Source organism: Agrilus planipennis, unplaced genomic scaffold (assembly GCF_000699045.2).
Source record: "Agrilus planipennis isolate EAB-ADULT unplaced genomic scaffold, Apla_2.0 scaffold224, whole genome shotgun sequence".
NCBI classification, from domain to species: Eukaryota; Metazoa; Arthropoda; class Insecta; order Coleoptera; family Buprestidae; genus Agrilus; species Agrilus planipennis.
Genome location: NW_020439296.1, coordinates 369,936 through 384,150, shown reverse-complemented (window position 1 = coordinate 384,150; position 14,215 = coordinate 369,936). Strand labels below are relative to the sequence as shown.

Genomic DNA, 14,215 nt, shown 5'->3' with positions numbered 1-14,215 from the left:
ATATATTGGTAATTATGGGATTTTTTAAATATTTTCTAGGAAAAAATAAATAAAATAATAAACAGTTATACATTCATGGTATTGATTTACTTAGAAACAAATCTCTATGAATTAAAAATGATGTACCTGTATATACATATATCGATAGTTATTAATTGCTTATTGTTATCAATGTATCGATAACTACCGATTTTTATCATATATATCGATAGTTATCAGTATGTCGATAATTATTGATAGTTATAGTTATCGATATTTTTTTGTTATCGATAACTGGTAACTAAAAACAGTTATCACCCAAGACTAGTGCAAGGTCGAGATGCCTTTAATAAAATGAAGTCACTTCTATGCTCGAGAAGGGTTAATTTAGAAATACTGTTAAAAGTTAGTATGTCTGGAGCACGACTCTATACGAGTGCAAAACGTGAACGGCGGGCCGTTCGAAATGTGATGTTACAGGTGAATGTTGAGGATATCGTGAATAGAGAAAATTAATGAAGAGATATTAGAGAGATTAGAACACAGGGCACTATGAAACTCAATCAGAAATAGGCAAGATAGGTTGGTAGGACACCTTCTAAAGCTTGAACGGCTAGTCAGAGACATTAAAGGCAGAAACAGGAGTTAATAGGAGTAAATGTAGACCTAGATTAGATTACTCTTCACAAATATTTAAGGATGTGGGATGTTTTAGTTTTCGGATAGAAAAGAGTGGAGGTGTGTGTCCAACCAGTCTTAAAATTAAAAACCTTATTATGATGATGATACATAAAATAAAAAAAACCAACAAAGAAATATGTAATTTCTATCTCCGATGAACAATTTACATTACCTACATAAAATAAACGGTTTATATGTATGTACAAAAAAACTGAAAACATCGAAAAAGTACTGTCCAAGTGACTAAAAAGCGCGAGAATATTTTGAGTAAAGTCACTATCGAGTTGCTTTATGTTTTCTGAAAGGGGTGAAAATTCTATGGACGATCTTAAAACCTGTAGGTAAAAATAGCAGTTGTTTCAGTGAGGCATAAATGGAATCCCAGAGTTTGCATAATAATAAATACCTACCATGTGATGACATTGGATTATGAAATACTGACGAAATTTATTCTGTCAGGTATTTAACCAATCGTAAGCTTTTTTTTGGACGAACGAGATGCAATCAATTATAGTTGTGTCTATCCAATTAGTTAATTAACTCAGTATTTAATAGTTACTTTGTCAATTTAGTAATAACCATTAAGACTGTCAAATAAATAGCTGCTCGTTGAACAACTTCTATCAATAAACCATTTGTTTCTAGCTAACATGTCACGTATCTGTGCACGAGAGGGCGTTTTTAAGTTCGCGGAAGGGCGGGTAAGAAATGGAACTAAATGTACGAATTATTTTTTCTTTTCAATGTGCCATTATATTCACCTAGTACCTTTATACATTTTTACCAATCTTTCAATTAGCTTACGTATACCTTCAAAAAAAGAAAATGTTTTGTCTGTCTGAAAAATACGCCGAAACTGCATCCTTCACTTGTTCGTCGCTTGAAAATTTCTTCCCACGAAGACTTTTCAAGTTTGGGAATAGATACTAATCGCTGGGAGCTATATCGGGAGTGTAGGGTAGGTGACGCAAAATTTCGAATCCAACCTTCTGCAGGGCAGCCATCGCAACACGGTTTTTGTGAACAGGCGCGTTGTCGTGCAGAGAAAGGACATCTTTGGTCAATTTTCATCCACAGTTATGGAGACACCTTTATCTTTATAATCGATCAACAGGATCGCTTCTGAGTCCCAAAAGACTGTCGTCATGATTTTCCTAGCCGATTGTGACTTCTTAAATTTCTTGGGTGGTGGTGTGCCTTTTTTGTGCCACTGCATAGAGTCCTGTTTGGACTCAGGTGCATAATGATGAAACCAAGTTTCGTCCCCAGTAACAATTTGAGTCAATACTCCATCTTTATCTGCACCACATAGGTCCAAAAACGCGCGAAAACATTCCACACGCTCTTGTTTTTTGAGGCGGAGTGAGCATTCTCGGTACCCTTCTTGCGCCAACTTTGGTCATTATATGAAATCCTATGACATTGTTAGTTACTTAATAGTGGATTAATATGCAATATTAATTTGAAATCATTTTTTCGATTTTTTATTTACCCACTACACGCTACTTCAAATTAATGAGGGAAAAATTGATGCTGTTGTCACACTCGTGCCGGGATTCGAACCCGGGACCTTTGGCGTTACGCACCAATGTTCTACCACTAAACTACGAGAGGTGACAACAGCGACCACGACTAACCGACCTTGTCACCTCTCGTAGTTTAGTGGTAGAACATTGGTGCGTAAAGCCAAAGGTCCCGGCGGGGGTGCGACAACAGCAACAATTTTTCCCTCATTAATTTGAGGTAGTTTGTAGTGGGTAAATAAAAAATCGAAAAAATGATTTTAAATTAATACTGAACTTTAGTCATGTCAAGATGACCGTGAAAATTTTTAAAAAATGGTTGTATCTAATACTCCTACCGTTTCTGCGAGCTATTTCTCCTTAAGTCGGGCACCTTCCAATATTAATTTTTCGACTTTTTGAATGATTTGCGGAGTGGTCATCTCGATCGGACGGTCTGGCCGTGGATGGTCTTCAAGTGAGTCTCTGCCTTGCTTAGAGAGGGTATGCCACTTGTAAACGTGGGCCAGAGTCCGCGTAAACAGATGACATCTCTTCCAGTATTGTTTGAACTTATTTTCCTTGCTTCGTAAGGAACTTTATAACAGGGCTGTACTGGATTTTCTCCATATTTCACAATTTGTTCCAGATTCACTTGTTTCGTCGACGATAGCCAAAGACTACTCACCTAATTACGATAAAACATGGTATTTATATCTACTAATAATGAGTTGCTTAATTCGTAATGACTCGAGTCAGTACCCTCACTAATGACCTAGCTACCCATTTCTCGAACTTAAAAACTCACCCTCGTGCATCATATAGGTATGTTGTAAACCAATATTTTCCTTTAAAGTATTATGGAGGTGTCATTCGGGATAATTACCCTGTATACGTATGGTATAGTTTTTCTAACCATTGCGCATTTGAATTTACCATCAAATAAATTGCGCCAGAAAATATTTTTCTTCAATTTTTTATTAAATACTGGGTTTACCAGGGGTTTTGCTCGCGTTTATGTTCTAAATCAAATAAAACTAATTCTTGAACAAGTGAAGTTAAGTAAAAGTTTTGACGTGACAACGTCTTATAATTCGATGGAGCCGGCTGCACGCACGAAAAAATATGACTCATGCGGCGTTACCTCGCTCTGAGGCGTTCCATTTAAGGCTTGAAGTGCAAGCGAGAGCGCGGAACGAGCGACAAAGAGGCACGATCGGCTTCCGCGTTCGGCAGCGTTCGACATCTGTCTCTCTCCTACTTGAGTGAGCGATGCGTCTGCGTGGACAGCTCCTATACAATAATACATTTCCATTTACCTCCTTCTCTATATCCATACAAAATATCTATCAAACAAATAAAATTAAAATTTTCTTTTGAAAAATGAAACCATTCCATCAGTATTTTCTTATGACGTTGTCACGTTCAACTATCGTCAGTAAACCGACTTTACAGACAACCGGTTTTTTAACAAAGAAATAGCCATTAACAATACCAACAAACACCCTGTATAATGTCTATTATAGGTCTCAATATCAATAAGTAGGTACGAAAATTATTCTGTACGCATCATATAAATATATATATGCTTTACTAAATCCAATCAACTGACCTTTCCAGACAATAATTACCATATTTATTACAGTGAAATATTTTTTTAAAGTCGCTTGCTCTTAAACTTCTACGTCATACATACTCATATGTAGGATGCATTTCGAAATAGAGTCGGTAATTATATATTAGAAAATTTCCATACGAGAGTACTGTCTAATATTTTGTTATACAATAAAAAAAAGAATGCCGTAGGTTCGTTTTATCAGCACTAATTTCGTGTTTCGAACAAATGCAAGTGTGCCAACGGACCTTCGGACAACTAAATCAGTCGCGATGTTATCTTTTGTTATTTTCGACGGCGAGAAAAAAAAAAGAACAGAATATAGCATACTTATATTACTACAAATATTGTTGAGATACGTATGCCTCTACACAATCGTAATCATAAAAGTATAGTACAAGAGAGAGAGTGAAAATTACGAAAGAAAAGCAAACGAAGGACTTACAACTAGATGTACCTACCACATATACCAATTAAAACTAAATTCACGTCTAAACTCTGTTTTAAAAACTGTAATTAAAACATTGTTATAAAATATTGTTCTACAGTACTTAGGTATGTTTGCTTGTTTGTCAATCTCAGTTGCCGTAGAAAAAGCAGTGAAAAAATTAACTTTCTAAAATTAATAATAAAATTCGTTTAATTTTTTATTCATTACAATCTACCTCAAATTCACGAGGAAAAATTGTCGCTACCCTCAATACAATAGATCGTGGAGTATACCTACTGGGGAAACACCGTAAAAAAAAATGCGCCAAGTACATTACTCCATAGGTGGCGCGGAAATGTGTGCATATTATGTAAAATATGAATTTTCTAATGATTAAAACCGCGATATCTCACGAATGGTGAGTCGTAAGTGAAAAAGTGACTGGGTCATTTTTGTAGAGAATTGTATGATCTACAACTTTTGGCTGGCCTATTTTCACATTAAAACTTACCGTTTTCGAAAAAAATCGAAAAAACCTTAATTTTGCACTTTTGACCTTGAATAAATTTTTTTTGCAGAAGTACGATCGCAGGGGACTTTTGACATTTTATTTATAATGACGTATTTAACGTCTCTGCCAATTTTCAGCTCTAGACGAATTTTGGCTTAGTCAAATGTCTATTTTGACTGGACTATAGTCGGGAATTGAACCGGGAACAATGCCTTGACATGTAAGGTACGAGAGGTGACAACAGTAAGAACGGCGAAACGTAGGTCACAGATTTGTCGGTCTAATGTATATACAGGGTGTCTCATGGTGACCACCCATTAGAATATGTCTGGAACTACAGCGATCTAAATTTTGAAAATTTCTACAATAGCGTTATTGGGTATGCTCTCCTCAATTCAAATAACGGCATCTATGGAGCACTTCCGGTTATACCGGATGTTAACATCAACTTCGTTATTTTAAATGGAACACTATATATTATGACGGTTTTGAATTCTACTTATGATTTTTTATTCTACTTCTAAGTAGGTAGCGAAAAGGCATGCCTATTTTACAGTAAGAAAGCTGGAGCAACAATATTCTCAAAAAAGATAGCTATGCTCTCAAACTTCCCGTCCATACCTTAAAAGTGGGTTAATTACATGCAGGGTGTTAAATATTTAATGGCGGATTTGGTTAAATTCAAACAGTCGTAAGTCTGTTTTTTTTAAATGGAACACCCTGTATGTATTTTCTTAGCCTTGTGCAGAATTTTATTCTCTTTCGAATGGTACTATGGTTCCCTATACTCATCTTCTCTAGTTTTGCACTTACTGTAAATGCAACCAAAATCGTTTAATTTTTTACGAAGATGGCTGTGAAATGTTTGTAGTTGTTGCTACTGTTACAACCTCGCCGGGAATCGAACCCAGGACTCCTTTGTAGTAGATAAAAATTAGGTGAATTTTCATATGAATTTTACTTATATAATTTAACCCCTATTAATATTCTTAAAGCATTTGAAATGAACTTTTTGTTTAAAAAACGAAGAAAAATAATATACAAACATTTAATTGTTAGGAACTATCATAAAACGAAAAGATTTTTAAAGATTATTTAGATACTTGGCCAGGCAAACCTAAATTTACAATTATATTTTATAAAAAATCTATACAAAAAAACATATTTACATAAAAATATAGTAACTTAATATTCAAATTTTTTTCTAATAAAAAGGTATGTATAAGCAAGCGACATTGTACTTTAAATGGAATACTATTTTGTAACAAATCGTTGTTTTATAATTTAAAATATTAATAATCACTTCGTAGATACTTGTTTTCATAGATAAAATCATCATAAAACGTTTAAATACCTACCTACTACTTAATTTTGAAAGCATCTAAACACGTAAACGACGACAGGTCTTGGGGCTCTGTAATCCCTCATAGTTTTATTAGAATCATTTGTTTCTTTATTAATGGATTCCATTAAAAAGAATACAGATAATAGAATCAATTCGCATTAATGATTCTTTTAATGGTTACCAATTTAGTTTTATTTAATACAAAGTCGATCCGACGGGACTTGAACCTTGACGAAGCTCGTGCAAATTAGAATGGGTGAATCGGTTTGCGAGTTTCAGTGATTTAGGGAGCCGGACCATAGGTTCAACCATCAGGGTGGCAGGTATGGCATTCTGGTGCACAATACTGCGATGTGGAAGGCAACGGGAAACTACCACATTATGATATCCCAAAAAAAAAACAATCCGAACTCAAATGATACCTCGGGGGGTGTCACCGATATGTGCAATAGGGGAAGGTCGGAATCGGAGCGTGGAATGTTAGGACAATGAGGCAAGTAGGGAAATTCGAAAATTTGAAATTTGAGATGAATAGACTAGAATTAGATATAGTAGGCGTTAGTGAAGTCCGTTGGCCAGAAACTGGAGAGTTCTGGAGTGGAGGCTTTCAAATAATACATACAGGATCGGTGAAAGGTAATTCGGGGGTAGGAATTGTAATGGGTAGGAAAGCAGGGCAGAGTGTAGAAAGTTATTTACAAAAAAGCGATAGGATAGTTATAGTTAAATTAAACTCGAAGTCGGTAAAAACGGTGATAGTGCAGGTCTACATGTCTACATCATCTTACAATGATGAAGACGTAGAAGCGGTTTATGCAGAGATAGAAGACGTGTTAAATCTAGTGGAAGAGCAGGAAAGCCTAATAGTTGTAGGAGTTATCCAGGAGCAGATATAGATAACGACAATAACGTAGTAGTTATGAAGACCAATCTTAAATTGAAAATTCTGAAAAGTGGAAAGGTAGGGGACGTCTTGACTTAGAAAATGTAACGAAACTCGTAATAGGCTAGGTACAAGGACAGACCAAATACTAAAGGAGGCGGGAGAAACGAATAACAGGGACATAGAGACAGAATGGAACTGCATTAAAACGTGCCGAAAGTCAGCAGCTACAAATATACCAAGTCATTTTGATAGAAATTGAGGAAAAAGCAGATAGGTGGAAAGAATATTTAGAGAATCTATACGCAGGCCATGAGTTAGGAAATATATTAGAGAAGGAAGATAGTCTGGAGATAGAGGAGCTAGATTATCCCATAATGAGAGAAGAATTCGGTGTTGCATTAAAAAAACTAAATAATAAGGCGCCAAGTCTAGAAGGAATACAGGCAGAATTTCTAAAACATGCAGGAGAAGAGGTTAGAGATTGTATGTTTAAGCTAGTTAGTCACATTTGCGAGACGGGGAAAGTCCCAGAGGATTATAAGTGGAACGTGTGGTAGTAACCATACCTAAAAAGAGAGGCGCGGATAGGTGCGAGACATTTAGAACAACTAGCTTAACTTCCCATGCGTCAAAAATCTTAACTGGAATTTTACAGAGTAGGCTGGAAAAAAAGGCGGAAGAACTATTAGGGGAAGATAAATTGGGTTAAGAAGAAATAGAGGAACGCGGAAGACCATTCTAGCCACCGAAAACGATAGAAAAAGGAAAGAGTGCGTACATAGGATTTATAGATTTAGAAAAGGCTTTTAACAATGTTAAATGGAACAAGATGTTAAATATACTTAAAAATATAGGGATGAATTACAGAGATAGTAAAGTGACTCATAGTTTGTATAAAGAGTAATAGAAAATTATAGAGCTGGAGCAGCAACGTAGAGAAGTAAATATTAGGAACAGAGTCAGACTGGGTTGCACATCGAAGTCGCAATCAACTTCATTAAAGACAGGACAACTGTAGAGATAGATATACAGGGGTAAAAGATTTGTATGCTTAGATTTGCAGATGATGTAGCTGTATCAGCATCTAGAAAGGAGGAGTCAGAGATGTGGGTTGTTCTAGTTTTAGGGAAATGCGAAGATTAGCTCAGGATAGGAAAGAGTGGAGGTGTGTGTCCAACCAGTCTTAGGACTGACGACCTTATGGTGATGAAGATGATCGAAAAATATGTGGAATTTCGTTCAATTTTTCAGTTTTTGGGTCGCTATTAAAATTTCTCTCCTCGACTGTCACTGTCCAACCCCCCAATTGTCCAGACAATAAACCAATTACTTAAAATTTGTCAACTGTACTAGTAAGAAAATTTAAAAACCGAAGGTCGTGCGATGTCATAACGAAACTCATCGGTTGACTTGATAATTCCTGATAGAATGGCCTATTTTGGTTGTACTATTTCAATTCCTCTGTTACAGGTATTTCATCAGTTCAGTTCATTCAAAATAGATACAACCACCAGATTAATCGGAAAGTAGAGCATCCTTGGTAATATGAAAACCAAAAAGTACCTTTACAAGATACTGACTTCAGATTTTTGCCCCAAACTCGTGCTACAACCTTTCTTTCAATGTCGGAATCCTAATAAGTAGATACTTTTAGGAATTTGAGGAACAAATAGGACTGAACAAAGGTGGGTGCATACTTTTGAATAAAATTTATTGGTACTTAAATATTTCTTAGTTGTAAACAGAAAAAGGCAAAATAGGAAATTATTGTTGCATAGTATCCATAAATTATTCATATTTAAGTCACTGGTACAAAGTTGGTACATCTAAGTTCTTTATAAAATTAACTGTTACTAGGATTCGACCATGACCGCGTCTATTTTAGTTAAATTAACTTTAAATAAAATGCCCTTTTCACCTCGGTACGCCCATGTGTACATATATTGACGGCAAAAACCATCCCTTCGCCTAGTTTCGGAAGTCGAAAAAAAATTAAGTAAAACAACTAAACCCAACCCAACCCATGATTACACGAATCCAACCTATGAATCATTTATTTTTTTAAGGTTTTTCTGTGGCCATGTCCCTTACTTTGTGTACCTACAAAATAAGCCGTACAACATATCCACTTTCAACGAAATCGTAATCCAAATATTCCTTTATATTCATACACGTACATATTTCGTTTCATTGTATACAATCATTATTTACATTTGAAATACGATGTTTTGCAATACAATTTTAACGGTTAGGAAGCAAGTTAATACCAGTACACAGCATTTAACATTCTTTTGCGTTTTTCTGTAGGCGTTACTTTCCTGTTACTATCTGTATCTTGATTATCCAAATTATTTAAGCATTTTCGTGATTCTTAATTCAATTACAAATAATTTTTTTTTTCAGAATTACCATTTATTTTATGTTACAAATTAATCTTAAATTACAAAGGAAATTATAACTGTAATGCTATTGTAATTATTCTTGAGATATGAAGGGATTTTGAATAGCTTCCATTCCATCAACTGGGCATATTAAAACAACTGATGTTCCCCTGCATACAACTAGTCCTAATGGTCTTGTGTCTTCGGTTAATTTGTACGGGTCATCTGGGTCTCTTAAATACTCTGTGGTATTGTCCAAAACTAAATTCAAAAGTGGATCGTAACCTTTCAGTATACCTGATGCTTCTCGACCTCCGGCAAATTTCACTCGGATACTCTTCTCCAAATACTTTGATAGGTCTAGAATCGATTCTTTTCGTTTTTTCTCTTTCTGATCTCCTGCGCCCTTAAAAACAGCATACGAACCAAATATTGCGAACTCAATCTTCAGTTAAGTTTATATTTACCTTTTTTTCAGACATAGCTGTAGCTAAATGAAACACTGGCACTCATGAATAATTCCTGGATAGTTTTAATGTTCGTGAGAACGTACAACTAATGAATATTTACTGTATTTTAACCGGCAATAACAATAATTAACCACTGAAAGTCTAAACAAAATAAGGTTATGTTGAAATACACGTTGACAAGATCATAAATTAGAGATATATTGACATATTATCGAAGGAAGTGTCTATTGCATCATTACATGTTAATTATTCCGGTTACTTAATCAATTTTGTTTAAACTTTTACAAAAAGATACATTTTATTCTTTTCGATTATAAAAAACAAAATATTTTTTCAATACCATTTGTTAACGTTTTCCTCATCGCTTCTTGTAAACCATACCACAACAGTCCCTCGACAATTCTACATTCTCCCCCATATGGGGTTTTCCCAGAAATTGCCAACCACAATCAATATTTAAATACGATAAAATTAAGTAGAAAGAAAGATAACCCACATGTTAAGACTTTATTTTAAACTATTGCAAAAAATAACATAAACACTGAATAAAAATAATTGTTTGTTCTTATCAAGCCATTTTCTGTCAATTTACATCTAAGTATATATATATATATACATTAGCATTCTTTACTGCAAAACTTTTAATTTGCTGGAGTCTCCACTAAGGGTACAACAGGTTTATCGGCTACCTGAACTGTTTTGGCCAATTCTCCACTTTTTACCCTTTGCCAGGTTTCTTCAAATTCATCTACCAATGGCGAGTCAGTATCTTCAAGGTTTGCCAAATGAGGTTTCGCTTTATATTTACTTTCTACAGCTTCAAGGGCCAACCGATCCGCAAATTCACAACCAGTTATTTCAAAGAATAACTTCTCAGGCTCTATTACATTAGGAACTCCTTTACGTTGGAAGAACTATAATAATAAAAGTTATTTTTCAAAAGATTCACTTATCAAAAGAAAGACTTACATTACAAACGTTTTCACAATCCCTCATCAAAAATCCAAATGAACCTATATGTCTGGGTTCTGTTGACTGACCAACATCAATAAAATAGCATTTGCCTTTATACCACAAGATATTGTACTCTGATAAATCAGCATGAATAAGCTTAGCTTTTTGATATAAAATTTTCATATTTTCTATCACCTAAAAGGAGTTCATTCTGTCATAGTAACTCAAATAGAATTGTAGTTATCCAACTAAGTAGGGATGATATTCTTAAAATGTATATAAAAACATGTTTTGTATTTACTTGATGATAGGCATCTTCATATTCACATTCATCCAATGTTGCATTCTTTAATTTAGGTGCTGGCTTATGATTTTCTCCTATAAAACTCATTACCAAGACGTGGTGCTTCAAGTATACGACTTCTGGGCAAGGTATTCCAACCCTTTTCATCCTATTCAAGTTATGCATTTCCTACAGAAAAACAACATACACATACAGAATTAATTATTATGTTATTTACCTTCTCTGCCCAAAGGTACATAGTTTTTCGCATAGTCTGCTTGCCCATACGCTCTGTAAAACGGTAATCATCTCTAATATATTGATCTCTTTGTTTGAATTCAGACAAAATTGTTTTGTAAACTTTAACGACACATTCCTTTGGTAGTATGGCATCAGAATATGATGGGTCACTTTCGGCATGTAATATTACAGCTTCTTTGCCTAAACATACAATACTATTTGATATTTACTCTTATCAATTTTCAATTCAATTTTTTTTAAAAATGACCAACTATACCTATACTAATAATGCCATTTATATTTTCTAGGATGCGATTGTTAATTATTTTAAATAAAAGAATACGAGTGAACTGGTCAATTCCAAACTCAGCTGTTGCACGATCTTCTTTCTTATCTTTCATGCGTTTTCTTCGTGCTTCTTCCTTAGAGGAGTATATTTTCAAGCTAAAAATTTTTGGTAAGTTTTAATTTAATATGTAGCTTATACAAGTGCAATATGGACCATTATGAACAAATTTTTAATAATACTTTACAAGGAAAGCATACCTGTTGAATACTTTATTAGACATTTGCAAATCAAATCCTGCTCCATCACCGGTATGAAAATCAGGTGGAAAATTCATCATTTTGCATGCATTTCGTGTACCACTCATTACCATATCATGTTTAGTGACCATTGTCCCATCTTCTTTCATTCTGTATCCACAAGATGGAATAATATTGAACTGTCTCTCAACATAATCAAACCTATCCCAATCTCTCTTCTCACTAGGATCTTCCAAAAACCCATCTTCTTCTAAATCACTGGCTATAACACAAATATCAGGTGATATTTCCACTAATTATAGGAAACAAAACTGGAAAAGTATGGGATGATTAAGGTCATAATAAATATTTATTCAAAGACCATATCATGAAAGAATCTCTCCTAAAGCTGAAGGTCTGTTTTTGTGAAAATTACTATTTGGTACTTACTTAATGATGATTGGTTACAAAAAACTATTTATTATATTTCAATTAGGTAACTTAACAACTTAAATAGCACTTCATATTTTTTTTCTTAATACCTATCAGTATTATTATTTATATTTGTATTAAATAATTTTATAAGATTTCACAATATTATGAATAATGAATACAATTCTAACCTCACTTTAAAATAAAAATGATTCATTACCTTCTTGGTCATGTGCCCTACGATAATTACTGAATGATATGGACACTTTGGAATCACCGTTAAATTTATTTTCTGTCTTTTTTAACATATCATCATACTCCAAATCGTACTGCTTCTGTAACATCTTGGCAATCGCTTCATCAGATTTGTATGTTGCATTTTCATCTGCAAATAAAATCGGTGGAGGATCTGGAGAATTGATGCCTTCAGCCTCCCTTAATTCCTTCAGAACCTTTTTAGCATATTTTTGATCTTCTTTAGATTGAATTTCCTTAGCAATTTCTTCAGATAAAATATCTTCAAAATTCACTGGTTCTGGGGTCGCAATTTTTGCCCAAGGAGACGACATATTTTTACAATTAAATATTAATTAACAAATAATAAATAAACTATTAAAAAACTTAAAGTAGTAGGAACACGATAATTTAAAATTATGGAACTTAATCACAAAAAGAATAACCTTCTGCTTCTGCAAATAAAAACTGATTACTGGACATATATATGCACAGTATATACGTAATGTGCTAACGAGTGTCTGACACATAGATTATAGATAAACAAAAGGTAACCTGACATGCGTCTGAAACGAGCAGAGAAGCAGTCAAAATAATCTGAGTTAAAAACGAACTTCAACTGCATACGTCGAAGTGTTCGAAAGTCGCTACTATTATACATATATCTCTTATCATGTCTTATCTATGATTATTACTGCTGCTAATTTATTATACTTATTAGTATTACTGTTTTGTAGAAAACAGAAAATAAAACTTCCGAATCACGGCTTATCCGAAAATTTCACTTTTTCTTATTGGAAATAGCTTTAAAAAGATATATATATTATACCTAAAACTTCCTCGAATCCGACCAAATTGTATCTATTTCTATTGTAAATCGATTACTGAACGGATATTACTTTTTAATCGAATGAAACCTATACCATAGAGGCGAACTGGAAAACGGCCAACTATTGACAATCAGTAGTAACAGAAGAATGTTGAGAGTATTACCCTTTGTGTATCTATTATCTATGAGTATAAATTGACGTATTATCGTGCATCTATAATTCTCCATATTTTTGTCATGATCTATGGTCATGGTGTAAAATGACGTTTGTCGCCATTTTATTATGATTTAACAATTTTACTTGCTTTTTGGTGCTTATTTTTAGGTGTGTATAATTCTTTTCTTACTTAATAGTGTAATTAATATATTTTTTTGTCCATCTTTGCAGATTATCGAACAAATGACTTCAGTTTGGCGCTACTCGAGCAACCGTCTACACGGGTGTGGTCTTTTCTCGACTTCGTTCGTGATTTGATATTTTCATCTTCACTTCGCAACACTATGCAGTTGATTTTCGGCCGATTAGTGGGAGCAACTAAAGATTTATTTGATTTCAAGTGGAACAACAAAATTTCTGCTATGGTGTTCCTGCTGGAGTTGGTTTGCTTTCCACACCTGCAAACTTTGGAACATTACGATCTACAGTTAATTAAGGTGAGAATACATGGCTTCATTAATATTATTAATTCATTAATATTAATTGACAGTTTTTATTTTGCACAGAAGAGATTGGATGCATGGATTATATTCTTGATTTGCTGTTTCGTCTTCGCCTTGTAACATCATGCAGTTAATTTTCAACCCATGACTGAGAGCAACTGGATATTTATTTGAATTCCACTGAAATAACAAATTCTCTGCTACGGTATTCCTCCTGGAGTTGGTTTACTTTTCACACCTGTAAACTTTGGAATGTTA

At 34.1% G+C, this 14,215-nt stretch overlaps 2 protein-coding genes and 2 long non-coding RNA genes across 4 annotated transcripts in view; 2 read left to right on the top strand and 2 right to left on the bottom strand.

The window, feature by feature from the left end:
* The window catches only part of LOC112905606, a 109,766-nt gene extending 101,139 nt beyond the window's left edge, over positions 1 to 8,627 (top strand). The window contains exon 3 of the long non-coding RNA XR_003231909.1: positions 8,420 to 8,627. This is a non-coding gene — a long non-coding RNA (uncharacterized LOC112905606). The remainder of the gene's footprint in view (positions 1 to 8,419) is intronic.
* Positions 8,628 to 9,339: 712 nt separating this feature from the next.
* Positions 9,340 to 9,986, bottom strand: LOC108739542 (U6 snRNA-associated Sm-like protein LSm7). Its single transcript, XM_018473479.2, has 2 exons — positions 9,798 to 9,986; positions 9,340 to 9,736 (listed from the first exon to the last, which is right to left on the bottom strand). The coding sequence occupies exons 1-2, from the start codon at positions 9,810 to 9,812 to the stop codon at positions 9,425 to 9,427; spliced, it is 327 nt and encodes a 108-aa protein (XP_018328981.1). The 5' UTR covers positions 9,813 to 9,986; the 3' UTR covers positions 9,340 to 9,424.
* A 384-nt stretch (positions 9,987 to 10,370) lies between these two features.
* On the bottom strand, positions 10,371 to 12,986 carry LOC108739567 (serine/threonine-protein kinase RIO3). Its single transcript, XM_018473541.2, has 7 exons — positions 12,455 to 12,986; positions 11,824 to 12,085; positions 11,555 to 11,721; positions 11,276 to 11,478; positions 11,056 to 11,226; positions 10,770 to 10,949; positions 10,371 to 10,714 (listed from the first exon to the last, which is right to left on the bottom strand). The coding sequence occupies exons 1-7, from the start codon at positions 12,801 to 12,803 to the stop codon at positions 10,442 to 10,444; spliced, it is 1,605 nt and encodes a 534-aa protein (XP_018329043.1). The 5' UTR covers positions 12,804 to 12,986; the 3' UTR covers positions 10,371 to 10,441.
* A 528-nt stretch (positions 12,987 to 13,514) lies between these two features.
* Positions 13,515 to 14,060, top strand: LOC108739546. The gene is made up of 3 exons (XR_001938181.2): positions 13,515 to 13,622; positions 13,686 to 13,951; positions 14,021 to 14,060. It is a non-coding gene; the product is annotated as an uncharacterized LOC108739546 (long non-coding RNA).
* Positions 14,061 to 14,215: the final 155 nt, after the last annotated feature.